General features: G+C 42.7%; 1 protein-coding gene across 5 annotated transcripts in view; it reads right to left on the reverse strand.

The window, feature by feature from the left end:
• The window catches only part of lama1 (laminin, alpha 1), a 336,199-nt gene that overhangs the window by 118,118 nt on the left and 205,014 nt on the right, over window positions 1–13,067 (reverse strand). For all 5 annotated transcript variants that reach the window (XM_069922348.1, XM_069922349.1, XM_069922347.1 and 2 more), the window contains 4 exons: window positions 12,036–12,163; window positions 9,317–9,440; window positions 5,989–6,114; window positions 1,349–1,470 (listed from right to left, as the gene is read on the reverse strand). In XM_069922348.1, the coding sequence (XP_069778449.1) occupies window positions 1,349–1,470; window positions 5,989–6,114; window positions 9,317–9,440; window positions 12,036–12,163 (500 nt within the window). The remainder of the gene's footprint in view (window positions 1–1,348; window positions 1,471–5,988; window positions 6,115–9,316; window positions 9,441–12,035; window positions 12,164–13,067) is intronic.

Here is a 13,067-nt window from a genome sequence, read left to right on the forward strand (position 1 = left end):
TCGTCTGTATGTACCAGAAGAATGACCATAAAGCAAGTCCGATTAATATCAAGGAAACAATGTCCAATTTTCAATGTCAAGGCGAACTCACAATAAAAAAAAATCTTCCACCGTCAAAGTGAAAAAATGAAAGTTGATTTAGGAGAATGAAATAGATAATGGAAAAATGGATTATTTTGGAAAGATGGATTATTCTTTACTGGGATTAAAAACACTCTGGGGAATAAATTAGGCGATAGGGTAAAAATGGGAAGCATCAATTTAGCAACCAGGCAACATTTCTTGATTCAATCAAGTAGCTCAGCTGGTGTGGATAAGAAGCTATAATTTCAATGCTGATCCCACCTGTCAATATTACTCCCGCAGGTAAAATAACCCTATTAAATTTAGAATGAAGACATCATGTAAATTTGACGTACTTTTGATTGGAACGAAGTAAACACATACTCTAGCTGATCTGAATCTGTATGATTATGGGACTGAGAAGATGAAGCAACTTAATCGAGGCAATTCCTGTCAGTGCTGTTTCTTGACTGATGCTCCACGCTGCTATAATCAGCTCAAAAACTTCCAACTAAACTCAAAAACTGTTCATTTAACACTGGACAAATTTGAGTTTAGTCTTTTCCTAAAAACACAGAGGGATGGGGATCTTGTAGAAACCCTGTACATGTTTCAAAGTTGTAGAACTATACAGCACGTACCTTTAGCCCGCTACATCTAGGCCAAACAGAGGCACCCGTGTTCATCTGTCCCATTCTTTATTCTCCCCACGTTCCCATCAACTCTTCACCAATTCGACTGCTCATACACCAGGGGCAGATTACTGCAGCCAATTAACCCACCAAGCCGTACACTTATAGTTTGTTTGAGGAACCTGGAGCACCAAGAGGAAACCCAGGGAGAAGGTACAAACTGCACATGGTACCCCGAGGTTAGGATTGAACCCATGTTGCCAGTATGAGGCAGGGGCCTTGCCAGCTGTGTCGCAGAGCTGCTCGTTTTAATTGCTTCCAGTTGTTTTAAAGAATGACGTGCTTTCAACAATTTTCTTAGTTAAATTCATCACAGGAATGGAAACAGGAGGAAGGAGCTGCACTTTTAATGCTTCTGCGGTTGTATCGTTCCGCTCCAAGCTGAGGGCCTCAGCTCCTTCAGAGATTGTCCAGCTTGTTGGGAACTGCTGACAATTTTGAGGGTTTTGGGTGTGCGGCCGTCCCTTTATATTTTCCCGTCACATCCAATGGATCCCAGCATTGTGTGCAGGAACACTGTGGAAATACTTTCCTCTGGCTCAGGAAAGGAAAGCGACCTTTGCAAATTGGAGCTGTCTCTGATCATACATTACCTGCCGGAATCAGGTCTGGGGCAGGCACAGAGTGAGCAATCATTGATAGATCCGTTTACTCTGCCGTAGTAACCTGAAGCACACAATTCACAGTGATCGCCCGCTGTGTTGTCTCGACATCCCTAGTTTACAAAGACAGAGAATCACAAACAGATCATCTTCACTCAGCAGGGTGTCTGGAATAATGCATTTAAGTTGATTAAGTGTGGTGTAATGGAGTCAAATCTCAGAAATTATGAATGAGACTGACTAGATAACTCTAAACCAGTTAGGGTCTGAAGAGCAATCTTAAAATAAAAATTAAAGTATTTTCTGATCGCAGCACTGAGGGTTTCCTCTACCACATTCACCAGATTAAATAAACAAGGTCGGGGTGGTTTACTACCTGGACAATGATATATTTCAATTTTAATTTAGTGTTGGAGCATGGTAGCAGGCCCTTCCGACCATAACCCCACACCACACAAATACATCCACATGATCAATTAACCAATGGATCCTGTATGTCTTTGGAACACTGGCGGAAACCTGGCACTGTAATTATGTTGCGCTAATCGCTGTACTACCGTGCTGCCCTCATGTTAGTTACCAACTGACAAAGAACAGGAAGAAGTCAACAGGCTGTAAGCTCTGAACGTAGAACCATGGAACAGTACAGCACAGAAACAGCCCCATTCAGCCCTTCTAGTCAGTGCCAAACCATTTTTCTGCTTAGTCCCACTGACCTGCACCCGTCCATATCCTCCATTTCTCTCTCCTCCATGCACCTATCCAAATTCTTCTTAAATGTTAAAATTGAGCCTGCATTCACCACTTCAGCTGGCAGCTCATTCCACACGCGCACCACTTTTTGTGTAAAGAAGTTCCCCCTTATGTTCCCTCTGAACCTTTCCCCTTTCACCCTTAACCTATGTCCTTTAGTTTGTATCTCACCTACCCTCAGTGGAAAAGCCAATCTATATTTACTCTTGTCGATACCCCTCATAATTTTAAATAACTATCAAATCTCTCTTCGTTCTTCTATGCTCAAGGGAATAGGTTTAACCTTTCCCTGGGACTCAGTTTCTGAATACTGGGCAACATCTTCATAAATCGTCTCTGTAAACTTATGTTGTTACAGGATATAGATGACACAGGCAAAGGCTTTGATTTACCTTCAGCTCTAATTGTCCCGGAAAAGGCTGTGGTGAGCCAGAATCCTGAATTGTTCCAGCTCCTGTTAGTTAGGGTAGCAAAGCTGCTGTCTAATACGTGGCAAATAGTCACCTTCTCGAAAATCAACTGTAGCAAAGAATATTTTATACTGCAGCTTAATTCGAGAGCTGGGCTCTGATGGAGATCCTATATTGAGCTGAAGTACTATTTTCCAATCCAACACTGAAAAGATCTTAGTAAAAAAGCTGACATATGAATGCATTGGGATTAAATAACTGTTATGCTTTGTCTCCGTTTCATTCATGAAAGGGAGATTTATTATACCAGGATTTCAATTCACTTGAGATTATTCTGTACCCTTAACAGTGATCAATATGATGTTAATTTAGCGCCTAGGCTAAGCTGACAAAAAGACAACAGTCTGTGAGTCAGTGAAACCAGCAAGTCTGTTCATTCAAAACAAACACGCAGACTTTTTAAGGGAATCCTCCCACTTCCGGGGCCCACGCAATGTTCCCCGCGCCAACGTCGGGACACTACTGAGTCACTGAGACCTGGCCGGGTGCATGACAAGAAGGGACAGGTTCCCCCCTCCCCCTACTGGCTAAGGATTGTAAGCACTGGCTTCTCCTTCGCACAAATGGGGGCCTAGTGCCACGTTGTGCCCCTCGGTACTTTCAGCGATTCAGCCCGCCTTGTCGTCCACCACATCAACAAGTGCAAGTTTAATGGAAATAATATTAAAATTAATCAAGCTAAACTGATACTTTAAATCACATAGATAACCAAGTTGCCCAAAAAGGTAGGGTACTGTCAAATATTGAAAAGACAATAATGCATTTTGTCGCCGACCTGCCGACAATTTTTTTAAAAATAGCAATATGAGTTCACCCTCCAAGTGTCCTAGTTGGGAATGGCAGCTGCAAGGAGGGGGTAAAGACTGTTAGTTTAATTGGCTCACTTACCTCTCCCACCCTTGCTGTAAATCAACAGTAAACCTCGTACCTGAGGGAGTTGGGACGGAAGGGGAGGTGGTACTGAAACCCCTGTGATGGATGGTCAGTGGGGGGGGAGTTATTGAAGCCCCCTGACAGATCCTCAGGGGTGGTAGGGGAAGAGGGGAAAAGACTGGGACTTGCAACAATGGATAGTGGGGGAATTAAAATTAAAAATATATCGACAGCCAACAGGGATACATGATGATGAGGGTTAGGGTTGCAGAGATGGATGGCCATAGAGTAGATAGGAAATTTACAGCAAGGTGAGCAGAGGAGGTATTTGTGGTGCTTGAGAGAGGAGGCACAAAAGGATGTGAACTCAGGAAGAGATATAAATTCCAGTCTGGCATTGCAATGGGAAGACCAAGTTGTTACAGGAGTGCCAGAAGATGGTTCCTCCCAAGACAAGGTGCTTTCTGTACCCTGAGATTTTCCACTTGGTCCAATGTGCACTGAGCTTCCTTGCTTAAACACTGAGTAGTTTTGGAAGGAAGTTAGAGTCCCCGTTCCCAACCACTATCCAGTGACCTGGGAGGAGAGGGAACAGGGTCAGATGTCATTGATGAAATATCGGTTTGAAATTTCCTATGGTGGCATTTTCTGGCAATTCCCTCTGCTTGGACTCCCAAAACAGCCAATGGGGAATGGAATCAGGGCCTTTTTCCTCTGTAAGTCACTCAGTTCCAAGAACAACAATACAGTGATCAACTCTGGGCAAGAATTCCAAAAGAAGGACAAATTTGCTCTGAAAGGATTAAGTTTGATGCAAAACTACATTAACTAAAGATATATTTTCTCAAAGTTAGAGGTTTATATTGATGTTTACAGGTAACTGCTAGGGTGGATATTGAGAAACCCTTTCCACTAACTGATCAGTTAACACTTGAAGCCACTTAGAGGCAGAATCACTTTCACAGAGGTAGGTAGAAATGTGGCACTCTCTTCCACAAATTACTGCGAGGAAGATTGCTGATTTAACATCTGAAAACGAAAGCTTTAAATAATTAAAAATGTTAAGGGATCAGGGAAAAAAATTGGGAATCTGGCATTTGCTCTAGACCAGTGGTTCTCAAACCTTTTCTTTCCATTCTTCTTTCTTTGGCTTGGCTTCGCGGACGAAGATTTATGGAGGGGGTAAAAAGTCCACGTCAGCTGCAGGCTCGTTTGTGGCTGACCAGTCCGATGCGGGACAGGCAGACACGGTTGCAGCGGCTGCAGGGGAAAATTGGTTGGTTGGGGTTGGGTGTTGGGTTTTTCCTCCTTTGCCTTTTGTCAGTGAGGTGGGCTCTGCGGTCTTCTTCAAAGGAGGCTGCTGCCCGCCAAACTGTGAGGCGCCAAGATGCACGGTTTGAGGCGTTATCAGCCCACTGGCGGTGGTCAATGTGGCAGGCACCAGGAGATTTCTTTAGGCAGTCCTTGTACCTTTTCTTTGGTGCACCTCTGTCACGGTGGCCAGTGGAGAGCTCGCCATATAATACGATCTTGGGAAGGCGATGGTCCTCCATTCTGGAGACGTGACCCATCCAGCGCAGCTGGATCTTCCATTCACATACCACTAATTAATCCCTATGCCATCAGTGCTCTCTGATTAGTAAGGGATTGCTTAAGGTGAGTGGGAAGGGAAGGTTGAGGATCATTGCTCAAGACCCAATTGTTACTGAAGAAATTTGCTTGAGAAAAACTGTCATTGGCCCATTATTTCCTTTGGAGTTATGAAATCATGCACATAACGAGTTAATTAAGTACAAATGAAACGGGTTTTCAAACTTTTTCTTTTTCTTTCCACCCACAATCCCTTACTAATCACAGAGCATCCTTTGGAATATTTCTCAGAGTTATTCAGCCTCAGTGACCTCCTCAAAACGGCAAGTGACAGCCTTCACCCAAAGCAATGACTTCTCAACTATTTACCTTGAACATATTACCATGTTATTATAATGATAACAACATATTAACATATAACTGCATGTCTAAATTAAAATTGAAATTTACATAACCAGCCAATACCCCAAGATGGAAGCAGCAGAGTTCTGGTGCACGTCACCACCTTCTGGGCACATGCAATCCCCAATATGCTAAGAATGCAGGGAAATCAACAAGGGAGGGAGCCAACAATAATAATAATAAAGAACTTCACCGCAGCCACAATCGCCAAATATGACGCTTGTGGAAACACATGGTCTATCAATTCGAGAGGAACAAATCATTTCCTGGAGGAAGTCAGCGGCTGAGCAGCCTCAGTGGGAGAAAAAGAATGGCCGACATTTTGGCTCGGCATCCTTCAATGAGACAAGTGCATCAATTCTACTTCCTGTTCAAGGAATGATATCGCCCAGATAAATACGCAAATGCCTAAATTTGAGTACTGCATGAATCGTGCCTTTCCTGCATAACAAGAATTCAAGAGATTGTTTATCCGCAAATGGGCAGAAACACATTTCATAAACGACAGCACCTCCTCTTCATCCATCCCTAAGTGCCACCTACTTGACATTTGCCTGTATCAAGGTCACAGACAGAACTGTGGTTGTGGCACTGGCAGGAAACACAGGCATGACTGAGACGGTTAGGGCCATTCACCATCTTCTGTCTGTAAAATCCTGGAGCACATTCCTTTGAAAGTAGACAAAAAAGGTTATATTCAGACAATTTTTTTTTAGAAATATAGCACAAGCCCGCGTTGCGCACGTGACTAATGAACCAACAAATCCCATACATATTTGGAATATGATAAGAAACCAGATCACAGGGAGGCAACACACGCAGACATGGAGAGAACGTACAAACTCTTACAGACAGGGCCAGATTCGAACCCATGTTGCTGGTGCTGTATAGCGCCACGCTAACTGTGCCGCCCTGCTAACAAGCAATCAGATACAATTTTAACCTAGTCCATCCAGTATTGAGGGGATGGATGGGGTCCGCTTCCCACTGACTTCACTGGAGGATGGTTTAAAACAGGCTATACCAACCCAGCTGGGTGTGGGGTTGTTATCAGGATTACCCCACAGGTCAAACAGGACACTGCTCTAAACAATGGATAATCTATGCGCTTACTCCTGAAGGGTCATCTGACCAGGCAAGTCAGACGTCACCTCACCTGCCAATCCAGGCTCAGTCCACCGACAGGTAAGCGCACATCTTGCTTTTGGCTCCTTTGTATGTATTAGAGCACACAGAAATGCTGGAAGAATTCAGCCGGACTTTCAACATCCATAGGAGGCAAAGATATATTGCTGACATTTCGGGCCTGCGCAACTTTTCAAGGAATAAGCAAAGAATAAGGAGGATGAGGAAAAGAGAAGGAAATATCAGAATATAAACAGTGCTGGCTGGGGGAGGAGTCCAGACCAGCGAAAGGTGTTAACTGGATAAGATAAGGGGAGACGTCGGCGATATATCTTTGTCTCCTATGGCTGCTGAGAGACCGGCGGAGTTCTCCAGCATTTCGGTATGCTTTTACTACAATCACAGTGCCTGCAGACTTTCATGTTTCACTGCTCTGAATGTATGCGCACCTCGCCACTGGCTCCTTTAATCACCCTCCCTATTTTGGACATAACAGAGCTGGTTCCTCCAGCCCACTGCTGTATCAAGTCCAACATGTGGAGCAGCTGGCTCTCTTTCACCTGAGGATGGAACCTTAGCTCAGCTGCAGGTGGTGAGTTGTGGACGACGCTAGAGTGGCCATTACCATTGTAAGGTGTGCGCTCTTGAAGGGTACGGAAGCTGCAGGTGGTGCATTCCTGTGAGACTATTGTGATTTATTCCTATCTACTGTTGTGCCGTGCCTGCCAGTAATCTAGGGGTGGTGAGTACTGTTTTATCTTGTCTTTCTATACTATAGCGGATTGTAGCATATATTAGTCATTTAGTTGTGTTCGCTGAGAGTGAACTGTGTGCGATCTGAGGGTGTGAGTGCGACCCCTGTTGCAACTTCCCCAGAGCATTAATGAAGATTCTTCTTGTACCTAATCTGCATTCAGACTTGTTATTTCTCAGTCCCACCGAATTCATTCCTTAGATCACAAGGGCTCAGTTAAATTCACCCTCCACAAACAAAATAAAAGAATTTGGTTGGAGGACACTAGGATCAATAACAACCAGCGAGTAGTTCTGAAGTTTAAAGGTTCGTAAGTACGAAGAGTGACAGCCAATTTGCTTGCGGTAAGTTCCCACCAGCAACAAATGAGAATGAGCCTATGATCTGAGATTTTGGGATATTAGAAGAAAGTGTTCTTTGTCAAAACAATATCACAATTTTACTAAGAAGACTCAGTTCAATGTCTCATTCCAATAACAATTTCTGCAGGGAGACTACTAGTGGCTTAGACCATTGCACAAATGTACTGGATGAACTCGGCAGGTCGCGCAGTGTGCACGGAAAGTTACTTTCTGATGCAGGGTTGTGGCCCAAAATATCAACGTACTATTGATGCTGTGTGATCTGCTGAGTTTCTTCTGCATCTCTCAAAGTTCATATTTATTGTCAGAGAACATAGGTGGCATCACATATAACCCTGAGATTATTTCTCCTGTGGGCCAGGCAGAATTTCTACTCATCAGTAGTGCATACAAAAACTGTACTCAAGAAGATACGTGTACAAAAGAGAGAAATGTAAACAAGTGCAATCAAACTCTGCCTTATAGAAAATAAATATTCAATAATAAATGTGCGAAATAAGGGTCCTTAAATGAGTCTCGGATTGAGTCTGTTGTTGAGGAGTCTGATGGAGGCCAGGGTAGCACTATTCCTGAACCTGGTGGTACGAGCTTTGTGCCAACGAAACCTCGTTCCTTTGTGTATTGTTCTTGTTCTCCAGCATCTGCAGACTCCTTGATGACCATCAGTAGCTTGGCATTGCACCGGAGGTTTGCTTAAGTTTCTAGAAGTGGATTTAACGCACATTCCTGGGACTCAAGCATGAGCAATAACCACTGAGTCATTACTGAGTAGATCGCTGAAGGATCATGGTTCAGACAAGGGCTTTACACTCTCACTATTGCTCCACTTGGACTATGAATTGAAGGAGCTGTGTACCTTCTTCTACCTTTCCTTCCTCCCATTGTCAATCAATACCACACCTCAGAATAGCAACAGCATAATTGTACCATAAACACAAAATAATGAGGGCCGGAAATCAGAAATATTTACAGAAGATATTGGAAACACTTGGCTGGTTAAAGTATTTAGAAGTGAGAATTTTTTTTTTTGCCCAGAGGTTTGCAATTCCCTTCCCAAGAAAGATGTGAGGCTCAGTTGCTGAACTTATTCAAACTGAGAGATCAAAGGATTTTTGGATATGAAAGGAGTTATGGGTAAATATAGGAAAGTGACGCTGAGCCAAAAGTCAGCCATGATCTAATACAGTGGTTCTCAACCTTGTTCTTTCCACTCACCTACCACTATGTCACTGGTGCTCTGTCATTAGTAAGGGATTGCTTAAGGTGGTAGGTGAGTGGGAAGGGAAAGTTGAGAATCACTGTTCTAGACCCAATAGTGACTGAAATATTTTGCTTGAGAAAAATTGTCATTGGCCCATTTCCCTTGGAGTTATGAAACTGTGCACATAAAGAGTCAATTAGGTACGATTAAAACAGCGGTTTTCAAACTTTTTCTTTCCACCCACATAACACCTTCAGCAACCCCTTACTAATCACAGAGCACCTATGGCAGAGGGAATACTTAAAGTGGTATGTGAGTGGAAAGAAAAAGGTTGAGAACCACTGATCTAATAGAAAACCAATGTGCTGACCGGCTTATTGCTGCTTCCAATTCTTATCTCCCTGTGTAGAAATGCAGAGTGATCTGTACCTGGCATGAGAGGCCTGCGTATCCTGAAGGACAGTCGCAGATTTCAATCTGACTTGCCCGTTCCCTTAATGCACGAGTTTCGTCTTCTTCCTCCATCGCAATGTCCATTGAAATATTAGAAATTCTAGGAACATGAGCACAGATACTTTAACTTCAACTCCTTTGTTGAGAATCATTATATAACATTCATTGTTTTATTCAGAGTAGATTTCGATGGCTTGTATTGCCCTTTGAGTGAACTTTGGGCTATATTAGAGATGCAGGTAAGATTTAACCACAGTATCTACAGGCCACAGTAACTGCAAGATAAAGATGTGTACAGGAATAGCTGCTTTATGAAGGTACAGCGTTCCTGAGAAACCATTCATAAACCAAAAATTTGTAAAGGAATGACCCATTGACTACTATTGGATGCAGTTTTTGTAAAAGCGAAAACCCATTATAATTTCTTCATAAAGCGAACATGGGTTTCTTCGTACAAGCGAATTTTGGCAATTTGAGTATTCGTAAAGCGGGGTTCGTCTGTACTATTTACAGCATTTAAACATCTGATGGTCAAACATCTGATGGTCAAACATCTGATGGTCAAACATCTGATGGTCAAACATCTGATGGTCAAACATCTGATGGTCAAACATCTGATGGTCAAACATCTGATGCTCAAACATCTGATGCTCAAACATCTGATGCTCAAACATCTGATGCTCAAACATCTGATGCTCAAACATCTGATGCTCAAACATCTGATGGTCAAACATCTGATGGTCAAACATCTGATGCTCAAACATCTGATGCTCAAACATCTGATGCTCAAACATCTGATGCTCAAACATCTGATGCTCAAACATCTGATGCTCAAACATCTGATGCTCAAACATCTGATGCTCAAACATCTGATGCTCAAACATCTGATGCTCAAACATCTGATGCTCAAACATCTGATGCTCAAACATCTGATGCTCAAACATCTGATGCTCAAACATCTGATGCTCAAACATCTGATGCCACTGCTTTTGCTAATTGTATGATATCTACATTCTCTCCAGATAAATGATAAACGTTCAGCATACTGGAATGGATTACCCTGCTGTTGATCAAGCAGTAACCAGTCTACTTCTGCCTCTTGGGACCCGCCCGTCTGTTGCTCCCACGACCAAGCCCCACATATCCTGATGAATTTGGTCTGACAGCTGTCCCAGCCTTATCCTTAGGCTGTTCTTGTTCCTGTGAGGCCGAAAGCCAAGGGTGGCCAGGTTCCTTGGCCGATGAGAGATATTGTAAATTTAATCAAAAAGAAAAAGGAAACACAGGAATTGGACAACGCCTTTGAGGAATGTAAAAGAAGCAGGAAAGAAAATATGTTAAGGAATTGGGAGGCTAAATGGGCTCGCGAACTATCTGTGGCAGTTTCCCCAAAGTACTTTATGCATAATTTAGGGTTGCCTGGATGGAGTGTATTAGTAATCAGGACAGATTGGACAAATGTGGATTGTCTTTACTGGAACATCAGAAGTTGAGGGTCACTTGATAAAAGAATAGGGTGGCACAAACAGCTTAACGGTTTGCTCAATGCTGTAACAGTGCCAGCAACGTGGGCTCAAATCCGTGTTGTCTGTAATGAGTTTGTACATTCTCCCCGGGACTATGTGGGTTTCCTCCAGATGTCCCGGTTTCCTCCCACCGTTCAAAAGCGTACCGGGGGTGTAGGTCAATTGGGCGGCATGGGCTACTGCATGTCTAAGTTAAATGAAAAATTATATTAATATAAAATATTATAATTAATATAATTGCATGGATATGGTAGATAGCCAGAATCTTTATCTTCGGATAGAAATGTCAAATACTAGACAGTGCAGGTTTAAGATGAGAGGAGGACATTTTTAAGGAGATACACATAACAATTTTTTTCTTTCGTGCAGAGTGATAGGTGCCTGAAATGGAAGTGCAAGAGGGGAGGTGATGGAAGCAGATACAGTGGCAATGTTTGAGAGGCATTTGGAAAGACACATGAACAGGCACGGAATAGAGGGATACAGACCATGTGCAAGTGGAAGGGGTTAGATCGGCCTCATGGTCAGCAGGGTCAAGGTGGGCCGCAGGACCTGTTCCAGTGTTGCTCGGTGTTTGATGAGGAAACCACTGCAGTTTCCTACGGCTGATGAAATGCCTGATACAAAGGAAGAAACTGTGCAACTACCGATAAGTCTGCAGGTCACCCTCACTGCAATCGGCTGATCTTTATGACATCTAGTGATTAGTCACACTCTGACAGTTCACTTTGTGACTGCACCCTGAGTACATCTTTTTAAGCTCTGTTTGATGTATTCATTTATTGTGAACTTCTAACCTTGCCAAAGGTTCTCAACCAGCCATTTGTCCTGGCTAGAAATGTAGAATTAGTGCACGTTATTATTATTGCGTATCTCGTGTCACACTGTGAGATTGAAGCACTTGGTACTTGCAGTTCCCTTATTCTCATTCAAGTCACGCAATTCCAATTTCAAATCCTTCCTGTGTGACTTTTGATCTGGCTGTTAGAATGACAAATTATTTTTTAATTGATTTATTCCCTGGTGAAGCAGGGGGAAGAAAGATTTCCAGGTCATGCACACACAGTTGCCTTTTGCGTAAAGGCCTATTACATTTCTGAGAACCATCGACTTGGCAAAAAAAAACTTTGAAATGCCTGCCCGTCATGGACTGGGGCAACATTGCTCACCTGCTCTGCTGGAGTCCATTGGCAGAGAAAGCTTTGATCAGAAGGGACTCGACATTGCTGAGCACAGACATGAAGTCAGTGCGTGAGACCAATTTGCCAGAAAAGGAATTGAAATACTTCCATTCATGCTGTCAAAATAAAGAGAGATTGCCGTTGATCAAACTGACGAAAAGAGATCAAATACCTTTCAGCTGGTGGCATTCAGGTCTTTGAAGAAGAGAGTTCGGCAAGTTGAGCATGGGTTGGAACAGTGGAGTGGCGGGTAGAGCCGCTGCTTCACAGAGCTGGAGACCTGGGTGCAATCCTGATCTCAGGTGCTGTGTGGAGTTCGCACGCCCTCCTTGTGAGTTTCCACTGGACAGCCCAGTTTCTTCCAAAGTCCAAAGACTTGAAGGGCAGTACATTAAATCATTTAATGTCTGCTGTTGTAGAATCAGAGGGGGGGTGGGGGATTGTTTTTTTTAAATTGTATTTATTTTTTTGCATCATTACAGGAAAAAATGAATAAAACATTAATCAAATATCCATAGCCAATTATACAAAAAAAGTCCTTTTATATTTTTCTCTCCATTCCCCCCTCCCACCCAACAGTAAGAAAAGAAAAAACACTTACCAATTTTTTCCCAAAGGTATACAATCTCGCATCTCATTATTCCATCTACTTAATAACATTTCTCTATTATCTTTCCACGATATCACTATACATTTCTTTGCATTTGCTATTGCGATACTTAAAAGTTTTTCTTGGTATTCTTCCAATTTCAATTTTTGTATCTTTTTCATAAATATCTCCAAGTAAAAATATTCTTGGCTCCTTTGGTATCTTTACCTTCATAATTTGCCCTAATAATAAACTCAGTTCATTCCAAAACCTTTCCACTTTTTCACAAGACCACACTGAAAGCAAAAAAGTCCCTATTTCTTTCGCACATCAAAAGGGGGTGGGGGAGTGTTGATGGGAATATGTAGTTTCTAAAACTCAGTGTCGATAGCATAAGGATTGTCAGATAAGGTTTGTCTTTCAGACAAACG

The sequence above is a fragment of the Narcine bancroftii genome, chromosome 2 (assembly GCF_036971445.1).
Source record: "Narcine bancroftii isolate sNarBan1 chromosome 2, sNarBan1.hap1, whole genome shotgun sequence".
Lineage (NCBI taxonomy): Eukaryota > Metazoa > Chordata > Chondrichthyes > Torpediniformes > Narcinidae > Narcine > Narcine bancroftii.